Source organism: Salvia hispanica, chromosome 2 (assembly GCF_029641045.1).
Source record: "Salvia hispanica isolate PSC_SH4W2 chromosome 2, Shi_PSC_v1, whole genome shotgun sequence".
NCBI classification, from domain to species: domain Eukaryota; kingdom Viridiplantae; phylum Streptophyta; class Magnoliopsida; order Lamiales; family Lamiaceae; genus Salvia; species Salvia hispanica.
Genome location: NC_142693.1, coordinates 38,942,404 through 38,957,618, shown reverse-complemented (window position 1 = coordinate 38,957,618; position 15,215 = coordinate 38,942,404). Strand labels below are relative to the sequence as shown.

The following is a 15,215-nucleotide window of genomic DNA, read 5'->3' as shown; positions in this document are numbered from 1 at the left end:
ACTCCCCTTTTCGGCTCAAATATGCACATTTCTCACAAAACACGTCAAAATACCAAAATGTATAGAATATGCAAATAATGGACATGTAGAGTGATTTTGATAACAAAAACGAACCAAATAATGGCCTTAAAACAGTGCAAAATCCGGGTGTATCAACTCCCCCAAACTTACATTTTTGTTTGTCCTCGAACAAAACACTAAAGACACAAGAATAGACGCACGGAATGCACAAGGACTAGACGTCATAATTGCCTCAAAAGATGAAAGAATAGATTAAGCATGGATTAACACAATCAAATCAAGCAAGACTTAATAGTGCACTTTCATTACTAACTCGTGGAACACCTTGAATTCCAGCACTCACATGTGGCAAACTTCCAAAGATGGGAAGTGTTCTTTCTCTCACTCTCAAAGTGTATAAAGGTAAAGTGTAAATCACTCAAATCATGCATCATGCAAAGTTTACCATAGGCTTGCTCAAAGTCTAATCCCTCATCTACTCAATGTGATTAAGCATCAAAAGTTCGAAAGGTCTTTCTTTTCGGTTGTAACGTAGGCTCTTTGGTAGGTGAGGAATATTTGGCTAAAAAGTGACTCAAATATAAAAATATCCCAAGTAGAGTTAAGATGACTCCACTTTTCTAAAACTTAAGGCACTTCTAACACTTTATTTTTCTCCTTCAATTTACTTTCAATCCTTTGATTTTATTTTCTTTTCACAACCTTTCACACATTTCTTTTTTCTTTTTTTTTTTTTTTTTTCTTTTTTTTCTTAAAACCAAGCACATATTTGGAATTTTTCTCAATTTCACAACTTGTACTTTCTTAATATTAAGCACACTACTTTTTATACTTTCCTCCTTATCTCTCCAATTCCTTTACAAAAGAAGATAACAAAAACTATACTAACCCAAGGAATTGTCCCCCCATTTATTTTGGCTTCCAAAGAAAAGGCTCAAAGGCTCAAAATTGGCTCCAAAGGAAAAATTTGAGAGGGTCGAAAATTTTGGATATAAAAGTAGCTAAGAAAAGACGGCCTAACATCCTCCTAAATCAACTTAAACACTATGTAAACTTAGGCAGACTAGGAGCAAGTTCTAGAAACATATACATGCATACAGATAAATCACACAAGAAAGAATTTAAGGCTCAAATCTCACAAGGTAAAAGCACGATTCAAGGCGAACAAGCAATTCACTAATTATGCACCTTTTCACCCAACCATCATATCAAAACGTTAAGCCACACTTAAACATAGATGGAATATAATATCATTGGCAACTCGGTCTAATGTGTCCCTAAGCATGCGTGTTTCTAAGTTCTTCATGTTATGTTCATGACATGGATTCAAGAAAACATTTTTAGAACACAAAAATCTCCTACGGGTTTTTGGAAAATTAAAGCAAAAACAAACTAACAACAAAAAGAAAACCCTAAACTCACGGTCCACCACTTCATCCCCCCAAACTTATTTACAACAAAGTGTAAAATAAGTTTGTAGAGTCGGTAGGGACGTGAGTATACTACTGAAAAAAAAACATACCCTGAAAAATTTCGCGTAGAGGTTGAGCGGGGCGAAAATTCGAAGAATTTCGAAAAATCGCGCTGGAAAATTGTGCCCAGGTGGCGGTCCGCCGCAGCTGTTCGGCGGTCGTCGCACGTCAAAGATGCTTTCCAGCGTTCAGGTGGCGGACCGCCGCAGAGCTTGCGGCGGTCGCCACAGAGAGGTCAGAACCTGCGAAAATTTTTGCAAAGCACAAAATTAAACCAAAACCAAAAATACTTAAAATTAAAGCAAAAATTGTTAAAACAAGGAAATAAATCGTCTCAAAAATATCCAAAAACATGGTACAAATGCTCATTTAAAGTCATCGAGCTTGACTTCTTCAATCTTGAGGAGGTGGAGGGAAACGGGCGCTAAGATCCTCGAAAGCTCCAACGAGGTACGTGATATCACTCCTCATTGTCTCTCGTTCCTCTCTAGCTTCGGCGGCCATCCTTCGGAGCTCTTCATATTGTTGACGCCGATGAACGTCTTCCAAACGTTGTTGCTCCCAAAATTCTTGCTTCGCCGTGCGCCAATCGCCTTGAGCCGTCCACCCTTGGCGGTTGTAGGCATTCTCCGCTTGTTGCTCCGCCCATCGATTGTCCCAAGCGTTGGACATGTTTTGCATATAGGAGAAAATTTCTCCTAATTGGGCGGAGGTGTTGACTTGAAACTCCTCTTCCGGATTTGGCCTCCCGCGGCGGCGGTTCGCTCTTGTCCGGCGGCGATGTCCTTCCACTTCCTCTTCTTCTTCTTCCTCTTCTCGTCGTGGTTGGGATTGCGGTGGTGGCGGTGCTTCACTCCTTTGAGCTTGTGAATGCTCCGCGCCTTCTTCATAGTTATCAATGGCATCAAATGCGGAATCCTCATCGGGCTCAAATTGAGGAATGCGAGAGGGAATGTTCCTCTTTCTAAATTCCCCATTGACGGGGTTAGCCTCGATAGTGATAAACTTTTCTCCACCATCCTCCATCATACCGACAAAAGAGACCCCCAAATGTTCGCCAATTGCCGTAATCAATCCCCCACAACAAATGACGCCCCCGTCTTTCTTCGTGATCCTATCCACATAGTAAGTAAAGAGGGTCCCATAATCGATTCCCTTCTTGTTGAGTAGGCACCACATCACGTTGAGCTCCGTTTGGGAGACACTTCCCCCATCGATACGAGCAAACATAAGCTGAGTCATAGCACGATGGAGGTACCTCAAGACGGGGTTGCGAATTGATGAAGACTTGGCATAGCCCGCTGCATGCTCTTGCTCATTTGTCATCGCCCCCCAAACCTCGGAAAATTCATATTCATTGTCCTCTTCGGGGTTGGGGTCGAAGCAATGGAAGATCCCACTAAGCTCTTCCATGGTGAGCGAGTGCCAACGGTTCCCTAGGCGGAAATCGATGCTAAGTGGAAAATTTTGGCGGCGATCCTTAGTAACCTTTAGCGAGCTGAGGAACTCGAGAGTATACTTTCGAAACGATGGCCACTTCCTTTGGAACATGTAGACGAGGCCATTCCCATCACCCACGTCGCACAACTTCCAAAAATCCTCCATGATCCCCAAAGTTTGGAGAGGGAAATCGTGGGGATATCTAGAAGGTGCCGTTTCTCGGGCCGACACTTTCTTCCACATAGCCTTTTGCTCTTCCGTGGCAAGGCTAATGCCAAAGTTCTTTGCATTCTCCGGTTTCCCTTTTGATCCCATTATCCTACAAAAGAAATTACACTCTTAAAAGAGCATCAACAAGTAGGAGATCAAAAGTTCCCCCAAACTTGCATTCAACCAAGTAAAAATCAAGAGATAAGAACTTATATGCAAGCTTGGGTAAAATAGCATCCTAATTTTTAGCATAATAACATTTTAAGCAAAAACAACCAAATTAGGACACAAAAAATCATCCCCCAACGTGAATTCATCCCCCATGCAGAGACGTATCAACCAAATATCCATAAAAACCAACAATCTCTACAAAATCACAAATATTGCAATTCATGGAAGTAATAATAGCCTCACAATGCTATGAACATGATTGCTACTTTTAAACTCTAAAAACCAAGAGAGAATCATCATTCACAACTTAATAATCACCAACCAAGCAAATTTTTAAACCATAGAATTCAAAAATTCATACACATAATCATCCCCCATCATGAATTAAGAGATTCTACCGAACAATTCACCCAAAATAAAGCACAATCCATGGAAGAAGTAAAGAAAAACCCAGAAATTGAGTTAGGATTCATACCTTTTTGTGGAGAAAATTTGTAGAAGAAGAGCTCTAGACTTTGAGAGAATTGAGAGAATGATAGTGTGGGTGTGTGAATTTGGTGATTTATATAGGTGGGGGTTGTGTGCAAGGAAGGAATTGGAGAAGGAATGTGAAAAGGAATGGAAAACATACCTTTTATGGTGGAAATCCCGTCTCTGGACTGCGTGTGGCGACCGCCGCGTCTCTCGTGGCGGGCCGCCACACGGGCCTTCATAAACAGCAATCCTGGCGGGCCGCCGCGGCCCGTGCAGCGGTTACTCTGGCCCGCCCTAAGCCTGCCCTAGGCCCGATCCTTCCTGCACATGTTAACACACGTGTGTGCGGCGACCGCCACCAATTTTTTTTTTTTTTTTTTTTTTTTTAACATAACATAAAAAAAAAACGAGAAAATAAAAAAAGTAAAAGAAAATTGGGTTGCCTCCCAATAAGCGCTTTTGTTAAAGTCGTTAGCTCGACTTGAAGTGGCCCACTAGTTGGGCGGATCAATAACTCGAGTGTTGAAAATTGGCATAGGGAGCAATTTGGTCCCTAGCTTCTTCCACCACTTGTACTTCCCCTCTTTCGTTTTGATGACGTATATCTCGGGGTCCTCTTTGGGTGTTTTCTTTCTCTTCTGTTTCTTCTTCTGTGGAGCAGATGTAGAAGAATTAGCATCACCCTTTTTAGAAGAGTGTCTTACCTCTTTGACAATGCAGATAGTGGAGGTAGAAGGATCCTCCGCTTCAAAGGGATCTTTGGACTTGGTCAAGTCGGTAGCCATGACTGCTCTGCACTGTTGTTCCATTTTTTCCCGCTTTGCCTCCTCAAACTTTAGTATCTCGCTCTCGATCTTATAGGTGGATTGACCATGATTATCACTGATTGTGATCTCGCCACGACCTACATCAATCAAAGCTTTGCAAGTGGCAAGAAAATCTCTCCCTAAGATTAGAGGGACGTTCTTGTCTACTTTCATGTCAAGCACAATAAAGTCGGCAGGAAAAATAAAATCATCAACTTTAACTAAGACATCCTCAATCATACCTACAGTCTTGATGGACGAGTTATCGGCCAACCTGAGTGTTACATCTGAAGATTTGAGTGGCCCGATGTTGAGCTTTTCGTAGTACTTCAGTGGCATGAGATTGATGGACGATCCTAAGTCGCACAGTGCTTTGTCAACCTTCCCTTCTCCAATTCGGCACCTAATGATGAACTGGCCCGGATCTCTTTGCTTCACTGCCCTTTCCTTTTGGATGATCTCGTTGCAATGATGCGGTAGCTTAAGGTCGGCTTTGGTCGACTTTTTTTTCCTCATTACCGCCTCCCTTAGTAGCTTCGCATACTTTGGTATCTCCTGCAACGATTCAACAAGTGGAATGTTAGTATGGACTTTGCAAAACATGTTAAGGAATTGCTTGAACTGCTCTTCAAGCTTGAACTTCCTCTTTGGCTGAAAAGGGAGTACAATCCCGTTGTGCCGCACAAGCTCCTGCTTAGTGGACGATTCTGCCTTCTCAGTGGCGGGCCGCTACTGGGTGTGCGGCGGTCCGCCGGCGACTGGGCAGTCCTGCGTGGTTGACTCTGCCGTCTCAGTGGCGGGCCGCTGCGGGGTGTTCGGCGCTCCGCCGGCGACTGGGCAGTCCCCAGATTTCTGCTTTGCCACCCACTTCTTGTTAATATCATCCACTCTTGCTGCTGCCTTTGCTCTATCCTCATCTAACTTCTTCTGAATTTGCTCCATTTGAGTGGTAATATTGGTTACAGCTGTCGAGATTGTGTTCATTCCTTGCTCGAGGTTGTTTATCCTTGCTTCGACCACTCCGATCTTGGTGTCATTAATCTTCCTATCTTGCGTAATTACCTCCAAAATCTTCGTGATTCCTTGTTCATACTTGTCTTCCTTCTTCATCGGCTCAACCACTCCTCCTTTGCTAACATTAAATCCTGCAGGGGGTTGCAAGTAATTATTGTTAGAATAAGAAAGATTTGGGTGCGGACGGTTCCCATTATAATTATTGAAATTACCGCCCCCCTGATTAGGGCGATAATTGTTATTGTAGTTTCTGGGACCGCCTCCTTGCATGTAGTTGATTTCTTCTACAGTTGATATGGCAGTTTCGGGTGCCTTGACCGCCACTATGGAAGTTGCCGGAATTGGATCTTCCTTCCTCGAGATGTCCATTTGATCAATCCTGACTCTAAGTTCTGCTAACTCCTTAGCAAAAGAACTTTCTTCGGCCTCTTCTATGGCTGCTACTCTTCTCGTGGCATGCCTTTCCTTCGACCACCCCCGACTGTTGGTGGCGAACTCCTCGATCACCGCCATGGCATCCTCTCATGTCTTTCTTAGAAATCCTCCATTTGCCCCTGAATCAAGCATAACACATATTTTCTCATTAAATCCATTATAGAGGATTCCTACCTGATGGTCTATGGAAAAACCATGGTTTGGGCACTTTCGAAGAAGAGCTTTGAAACGAGCAAATGCCTCATAGAGGGGCTCGTCATGGCCTTGTGTGAACTGAAAGATCTCACTTTTGAGCTTCAAAATAGTGCCTGGCGGGTAGTATTTGTCGAGGAAGGTAGCTACGATGTCCTTCCATGTGGAGACCTTTTCTGGTGGCATACACTCAAACCACTCCTTAGCAGAATCAATCAATGAGAATGGAAAAAGTCTTACCCGTATGGCATCGTCGTCGACACCATTTAATTTCAGAGTGTTTGCGATTTCCACGAATTTGGAGAGATGGCGGTTAGCATCTTCAGTCGCCCTACTTGCAAAAGGAGTTTGCTCGACCCTTTGGATAAGGGGCATGTGTAACTCAAAATTGTTAGCATCAATACGAGGGCCGTTAGGAAAAGTGATCATATTTCCATGATTGAACATGTTCATCACAGGTAATGTTTCTCTGTTCTTCTTTTCCATGGCTTCTCGGGCTGCTCTCTCCGCATCTCTCTCATCCATCAGCAACTTCACCATCTCCTGTAGCTTCTCAATATCTGTTCGGTCACCCATTGTTCCTGATCCTTTTTCACTTCTTATTATTCTACGAGTTCTTTCAAGTTCTAAATCAAGCGGCTCTAAGATGTACTTCCCAGAACGCGTTCGCATACAAAACCTGCAAGACTCGAAAACAAAAAAAAAAAAAAAAAAAAAAAAATCAAAACAAAAAGCAATAAAAATCCAAAGTAGTAAAATTATCGTTTGAAGATATCACTCCAAAGTGAATTGTCTTCCCCGGCAACGGCGCCAAAAACTTGATGCACTTTTTATTTGCACTATAAATACCTGCAAGTATACAGAGTAGGTATAGTATAGCAAAAGGTTAGTACCGGGTATCTAACACGGGGAAGATGTACACAAAGTGTCTATCTTCTACTAGAACTCAATTACTATCTAGAGAAACAAGAATTTTTGGAAACTTTTGAAAACAGTAAATATTAAAAACAATAAACAACTAAATGCAAGCAAATCACGGAGAGAAAAGTATAGAGATAAGGGGAATTCCAGGGATGTGCTTTCACTTTTATGGTTATACAAATTCCAAACTACAATACCCTAGCACAGTTAATACTTTGAAAGGACGAGTCACCTAGCTTATGCTCATGCGATACAAACGTTGATTACTAACATTAGGGTTGTCAATCCTAACACGTAACTCCAAAAAGATCCTAAGACCCTTGAAAAGTCCTCACTCTCAATTAACAGTGCCGTTTTAAAGGAAGCTAACCGTAGTGTCTACTAAGTGGATCTAACTCGCTAGAACTCTGTCACAGTTATGAAGCAAGTTGTATTGAATCATACATAATTGTGTCACTCAATTATGAAGCATCATGATTAACTTAGGGAAGAAACAAAGTAAAAACAAAACGGATATTAAATAGAAAACGGAATTGTATAACCAAAGTTGCTACTAACACATCCCTAGAATCCTATGAGTTTAGTTACACATGACTGAATAAACTAAAAACATAGATTGAAGGGAAAACAATTTGAACATAAAACTAAAGCAAATAAAACCCGTAGATTGAATCCTTGTCGTTCTTGATGTTCTTGAAATCCTTCTCCAACTCCTTGCACAATTGAAGTACTCTAGCTTTTGATCTCTATGAATGTTGCAAGTAGTCACTCTCTTTCTCTATGAATGTGTTCTTGTTGTGTGAAAACTCTTTTTGATGAAGCTTGAGGTCCTATTTATAGGGGAAGATTATTCCTCATCATAGAAGGAAAAGATCTTCAAAGTTTGGTAAATCTTGGAGCAAATCTAGGGCTGGTCGGATTCGCCGCCTTTCTCCGGCGGGCCGCCGCACCTTGGCCGGCGGTCGCCGCGTTGGAGTCCAGAGACTCTGACCCTTCGGTGGCGGACCGCCACATGTCCTCCGGCGGTCGCCGGGCGAGACTCTTCTCCTAGCGTAAATTTCCGAGGCGGGCCGCCACATAGCTCTGACGCCGGGCGCCGGCGGTCGCCGTACAACTTCGCGGCGGTCGCTGGTCGCCGTCTGACTCCAGATTTCCAGACTATGCGTTTTTACTCCCCTTTTCGGCTCAAATATGCACATTTCTCACAAAACACGTCAAAATACCAAAATGTATAGAATATGCAAATAATGGACATGTAGAGTGATTTTGATAACAAAAACGGACCAAATAATGGCCTTAAAACAGTGCAAAATCCGGGCGTATCACGTCCCCATCCAATATGTTTGTCCACCTTTCTTTTTTAGTTTGTCTCATTCGAAGATGTCCATTTTTAATATTTCAAAATAAATCACTCCCTGCTCATTAAATATTCAACTATATTTTTCTCTATATTTATTCTACCTAACAACTTCTCCCACTAAAAAATGTGAACATCTTGAGTGGGACAAAGGTATTACTTTTTTTATACTCCCTTCGTCGCTATGTAGCTGAGTCGTATTCCTTTTTGGGTTGTGCCACTGTAGCTGAGTCATTTCCTTTTTTGGAAAAAAGTACTGTGCTCTTTCTTATTTTACTCTTTCTTCATCTATATACCTTTTTCCTTTCTACTTTATTCTCAGTTTACTTAACATATTCAAAACCTTTTTTCTTAAATCCCGTAACAGAAAGAAACGCCTCTACTACAAAGGGATGGAGGGAGTATTTCTTACTCCATTCTTCTATAATAATGAAGTCATTTTGTAATTTTGGTACGTTCCATAGTAACGGACTCATTTCTCTTTTTAGTAAAGTCAACACATTTCTTTTCACTTACCTCTCTTACTTTATTCTATCTTCATCTCTCTACCATTTTTATTTCCTATTTTATTATTCCTTAAATTTAACTCGCTTAACATAATTTTTTTCTAAATTTCCATGCTGAAAAGAAATGCCTCCACGAATGGAGTAAAATTTATGATTGATCAAAGTGGATAGATACTGGGGCATATAGAGAGTATCATATTACAAGTCATTTTGTTGTATTCATCCGAACATAATTGCTAATGTTAACTGAAAATTTGTTACTAATTTTCATTTTCGTCCGTCATTAAAAATTTGTCATATTTCACTTTTACCATTTTTGGTAGCGGACTCTGATACAGATCAAATGTGAGAACTCATCCCAAAAGACTAGTTTGTTAGGAGAGAGAGTCCATTTAACCTATATACCCAACAACAGTCGGTCTCACAGCCGATGTGGGGATTGAGTACATAACATTCGATCCTCCTTTAAGGGCCAACGCCCTCGTTGGTCACGGTTGGTTCTTTGCCAGACCACCACTCCGAGTTCTCGTTGGTCACGGCGGATTCTTTGCCCGGCCACCACTCCGTTAGTCACCACTCCAGTCGGCCCCAAACATACTCGTTGGTAAGGGGAGTACGTTGCTCGGCCACCACTCCGAACCGTTTGAGCTCTCAATGAAAGCACCAATTGATACAGACCAAATGTGAGAACTCATCCCAAAAGACTAGTTTGTTAGAGAGAGCCCATTTAGCCTATATACCCCACAACAATCGGTCTCACAACCGATGTGGGAATTGAGTCTGTAACATTCGACCCTCCTTTAAGGGTTAACATCCTCGTTGGTCACGGCTGGTTCTTCGCCAGGCCACCACTCCGAGTTCTCGTTGGTCACGACCACGTTGGTCACGACGGATTCTTTGCCAGGGCACTGTTGGAACATATATACTAAAAAACATTTTTCGAGTTTATTATGAATTTGACAAATGGCTTGTATATTGTAAACTCTCCTTATTTAATGAGAATAGTAAATGTTTTCTTCATGATGTGTATTTTACTTTAAATGGTATTGACCGTATTAAATTATATAATTAAAACGCCGGAAAGTAAAATCAGTCTAAGTCTTCTACATTGAAGGCTGGGTCATGGAACAGGTCATCACAATAGGTGGCCCAGCCAGAACCTTGTAGAAGTAAAACTTTTTCACAACCTAGATAGGCTTTGGCTACCTATCGCGAAAGGTTGCAGTGTCCATCCGAAAGTCGTCTTTACCTTGAGAATTACTAGTGACACTGATGTGGTATAGCATTAAATGGATCTAAAGTTTGGACACGTCTTTGTTGCTATCTACTGTAAGACGATGTCTTGGAGAATTAATATTTATTAATCTTTGTAATAATATAGGACACGCGTTATTTAATCATACTCTTCTTTGACTTATCAATAGGTGCGGGTTTTTCGCAACCCAATATTCCTGATATCTTGGGTAGTAGTAATTAATAACTAGTATGGTGTCAGTTTTATTGTTACATTGAATCGTGTGCCTGCGTGGTTTGACTATATCCCAAGAGGTGTTCGAGAAAAGTTCTATTATTCGAAAACCGGCCGGTTTAGATTTAACCCAAGAATAAATAGAAAAGGAATGTATATTTTGATATACATGCCGTACTAGACAAACTCTTGGAAATAAAAAGATATTAATTAATTTAAAGTCTATAGCAGACTACAAATTAATTAATGGATATAGAAAGTCTTAGACACGGGAAATAATATATTAAAGATGTTAACCCGGATTGCTTGTAATCACGGATTGGATGGGCGGTCAGTATTTCTTCGATAGTGGCACAAGAAATATTCCATTGACCATATATTGAATTATGATTTATAATTTAATTAGTAAAGAAGGTACAATTGGGGAGGCCTAATCCAAGCCCCATAGATCCCTAACCTAATCCATCATAAAATCTATAAATAAGGATGTAAGGAGAGGAGACAAATACACAACACAAAACCCTAGCCTCCACATTGGGACTCTCTCTATAGGGAATTCGAAAATTCCATTTTATGTGTTCTTGGCTTTCTTATGTTCTACTTTAAGATCCTTAGAATTTCTAAGAGATTTCTCCCACAAGAAATTTATATCTATAGAGCAGGATCATAGGTTAGAAGATCCTTGGTCTTGCAATCACAATCAAGCTTCAAGATCTACACGTGGAGAAGTAGCAAGCCACTTCGATTCTTTGGAGATCATAATTGTAAGTATTCAACATCATAATTTAATTATAAATTATATGATTAATTGCGCAATAATAAGTCTCTACATGTTCAAGCATGATATTGAATCGATCCACATAATCTCCTAAATAGATTCTTTTGTAAATTTATTTAATTTGCAATTTCCGCTGCGATATCCCCAACATGCACCACTCTGTAGGTCACCACTCCGAGTTGGCCCCAAACGTACTCGTTGGTCACGGCGAGTTCATTGCTCGGCCACCACTCCGAGCCATTTAGGCTCTCAATGAAAGCACCAATTGTTAAGAGATAATTTCCCATAACAAGATTTCGGCGTCGCGATTGCGATTAACGTAGGGATAAAAGGTAGTCGCGGTAGCTTTGCCCATCGATCAAACAAAGAATAATAAAGAATTAAATAAAGCGTGAAAACAAAATAAGATAATTGTATTTCTTCAATGATTGAGGAGGATACAATGACTCCTATTTATAAGATAGCCCTAACTTAATGAACAAGAAAATAAAGATACTAAGAATATATGGAAAGATAGACTATATTGGTGGATGGACGAAAATAGCAAAATGAGACAATTATTGATGGATGGAATAGATATACACAGAGACTATATTGGTCAATATAGACAACTATTTCCATTTAAAGTACAAAGTGTGATCAAAATAAGTGATACAAATCTGCCTATCATATACACATAGCCTATATTGGTCAATATAGACAATTGTATCATTTTCTATTTAAGCTAATTCGAAAATATTAACACATGACATGTTTTGATATCGTTAGATCAATAATCAAACAAATAATATTGGTTCTTAGTGACTACTCCCCCCGTTCCACAAGAATATATTCTCTTTTCTTTTTTGTCTGTCTCACAAAATATGTACTTTCCAATTTTGAGAATTCTTTTTCTCTCTAATGAGGCGAGACTCATTCCATACTAACAATACTCTAATTACTTTTTCTCTCTATTTCTCTCTTATTTTACTAATTTTGTATTAAAACACGTGTTGAATCCAAAGTGCATATTCTTTGAAAACGGAATGAGTATGTTTTAGAGATGGTTCTAATTCAATTACTACATATATAATGTCAGAGTTGATTTCATGTATTATGCTAATTACATTCACCATTGTATTAGAATTGGAACATGCTAATTAAGTACATTAATGTTCATCAATTTAATTTGGATAGTAACCATATAAGAAGTTTGACTAATTAAAATCTAGTAGATCAAATAAAATTGAATAAAAATTGTATCAAATTTGGACATGCATGTATAACATATTTAATTGATTTGTGCGATTAAATCTACCTGATTGAAATAATAAATTCAAATGAATTATGGTATTTTAGTGGAGAATTATAGCGAAAATAAAAGTATTAGTTTTTGGCAGCATTAGTTTTGGCCATATTTACCTATAGTGGAATGGGTGACACTAATAATGCTCAACTTGCAGTCTTTAATAGCACTCACTCATCACTTAGTTAGATGCTTTCTATATTAGCAAATTTAAAATTATGTACCCACGATGAATGCATGCAATTAAATAGATTATTGAATTAATTTAACACTACTATAGCACGCCAAAAAACGGAGTTCAATACATATACAAGAAGAGTGCATTTAATTGACGCGCAAATTCATTTAAATATTACTCCACAATTTGAAACTGGATTGCACCTTCCTTTTGACCAACAAAGTTACCATATAAATACATCACTAATCATTCAATTCAATTCACTACAACTTAAGTTTGCCAACAGTGGGAGTGCAGCCTATTCTACAAATACCAACGGTCTCTCCCTCTAACTAAGTGACATTATTCAAAAATGGAAGGCCGCCTCCGCCCGTCAAAGTCTAAAGCCAAAGCCGCAGCCGCTGATGAGAAGGCATCCGACGCCGTATCAGTACCAGTATACCTGACAAACGCCTTCTTCTTCACTGTGTTCTTCTCGGTGGTATACTTTCTGCTTCTCCGGTGGCGGGAAAAGATCCGTAACTCAACACCTCTCCACGTGGTTAGTCTGTCTGATATTGGAGCCATCGTGACGTTCGTGGCCTCATTCATCTACCTTGTTGGCTTCTTCGGCATCGGCTTCGTCCAGTCCATCGTCATTCCCCGCGCTCCAATTGACGAAGAAGATGACGAGGAAGAATTCGACCGCTTGATGGTGAAGGAAGATTCACCAAAACTCCCCTGCGCTGCCGCTCCCGCTCCCAAATCCGATGATGATATTCTTAAGAAGACTGAGGTTAGCGCCGACGACGAGGAAATTATCAAGTCGGTGGTGGAGGGGAAGATCCCCTCTTATGCTCTAGAATCAAAGCTGGGAGACTGCCACCGTGCGGCCGCCATCCGCCGCGAGGCATTGCAACGCATCACAGGAAAATCCCTGGAGGGGCTTCCCTTGGAGGGCTTGGATTACGAGTCGATCCTTGGACAGTGCTGTGAAATGCCAGTGGGGTATGTGCAGATTCCAGTGGGCATTGCTGGGCCGCTGTTGTTGGACGAATGTGAGTACTCTGTTCCAATGGCGACCACAGAGGGCTGTTTAGTAGCCAGCACCAACAGAGGGTGTAAAGCTATATATGCCTCCGGAGGGGCCACCAGCTCCCTTTACAGAGACGCCATGACAAGGGCTCCTGTCGTCCGCTTCGGCTCTGCCAAGAGGGCTGCTGAGCTTAAGCTTTTCCTTGAAGATCCTCTTAATTTTGAGACCCTCTCCCTCGTCTTCAACAGCTCCAGCAGATTCGGCAGGCTGCAGAGCATCAAATGCGCCGTCGCTGGCAAGAATCTCTACATTCGATTCTCATGCAGCACGGGCGACGCCATGGGAATGAATATGGTTTCTAAGGGTGTTCAAAACACCTTGGACTTCCTTACCAACCAGTTCCCTGATATGGATGTCATGGGTATTTCTGGAAACTACTGCTCCGATAAGAAGCCTGCTGCAGTCAACTGGATTGAGGGCCGTGGCAAGTCAGTTGTGTGTGAGGCCGTAATCCAAGGAGACATTGTCAATAAGGTGCTCAAGACTGATGTTGCTTCCTTGGTGGAGCTTAACATGCTCAAGAATCTCACTGGCTCTGCCGTGGCTGGAGCTCTTGGGGGCTTCAATGCTCATGCTAGCAACATTGTCTCTGCAATCTACATAGCCACCGGACAGGATCCAGCACAAAACATTGAGAGCTCCCACTGCATAACCATGATGGAAGCTGTCAACGATGGCAAGGACCTTCACGTCTCTGTCACCATGCCTTGTATTGAGGTTGGGACCGTAGGTGGTGGGACTCAACTCGCCTCTCAGTCCGCTTGCCTCAATCTGCTCGGTGTCAAGGGAGCCAATAAGGAGGCTCCTGGATCCAACGCCCGCCTTTTGGCAACCATTGTCGCCGGCTCAGTTCTTGCAGGAGAATTGTCTCTCATGTCTGCCATCGCAGCCGGCCAACTAGTCAAGAGCCATATGAAGTACAACAGGTCTAATAAAGATGTTGCTAGTATCAAGTCTTGAGCTGCTGAATGAAAAAGACCAGTGAGACTCTTGTTTTCATACAATAACAATGCTGACCATTGTAATAACGAAGGGGATAGACCTAATCAAATACTAGCTTAGAACTTTTTGTTTCACTTTGATTCCATTCAATCGATTATTCTTTCATAATCCGTATCATTGGCCTTTATTATTGTATGTAAGGAACTCTATCAATTCAATACTATTTCGGGGATTTCTAGTACTATAAAACTTGACAACTTCTTTTATGTTGGATAAAATGTTAATTACTCAGCTTCGTGCATGAAAATAGTATCAATATGATCACTAAATGTTTTTATAAGACCATCAATATCTTCATCTTCAAAGTACTTTCACGTAGGTACTTTGCAGGCCTCGATCGAAGTTTAATAGAGAAAATTATGGTTGTTTTGTGAAAGTTGCGCAGTGTAGTCTACTAGTAATAGGATTTT

General features: G+C 41.0%; 1 protein-coding gene and 1 non-coding gene across 2 annotated transcripts; both read left to right on the top strand.

Moving 5' to 3' along the window:
- Positions 1–6,233: 6,233 nt before the first annotated feature.
- LOC148932366 (small nucleolar RNA R71) lies at positions 6,234–6,340 on the top strand. The gene has a single exon (XR_016136081.1). It is a non-coding gene; the product is annotated as a small nucleolar RNA R71 (small nucleolar RNA).
- Positions 6,341–13,002: 6,662 nt separating this feature from the next.
- Positions 13,003–14,915, top strand: LOC148932365 (3-hydroxy-3-methylglutaryl-coenzyme A reductase-like). Its single transcript, XM_089065368.1, has one exon. It carries the CDS (start codon positions 13,081–13,083, stop codon positions 14,761–14,763), a length of 1,683 nt encoding a protein of 560 aa, XP_088921494.1. The 5' UTR covers positions 13,003–13,080; the 3' UTR covers positions 14,764–14,915.
- The last annotated feature ends 300 nt before the right edge of the window (positions 14,916–15,215 follow it).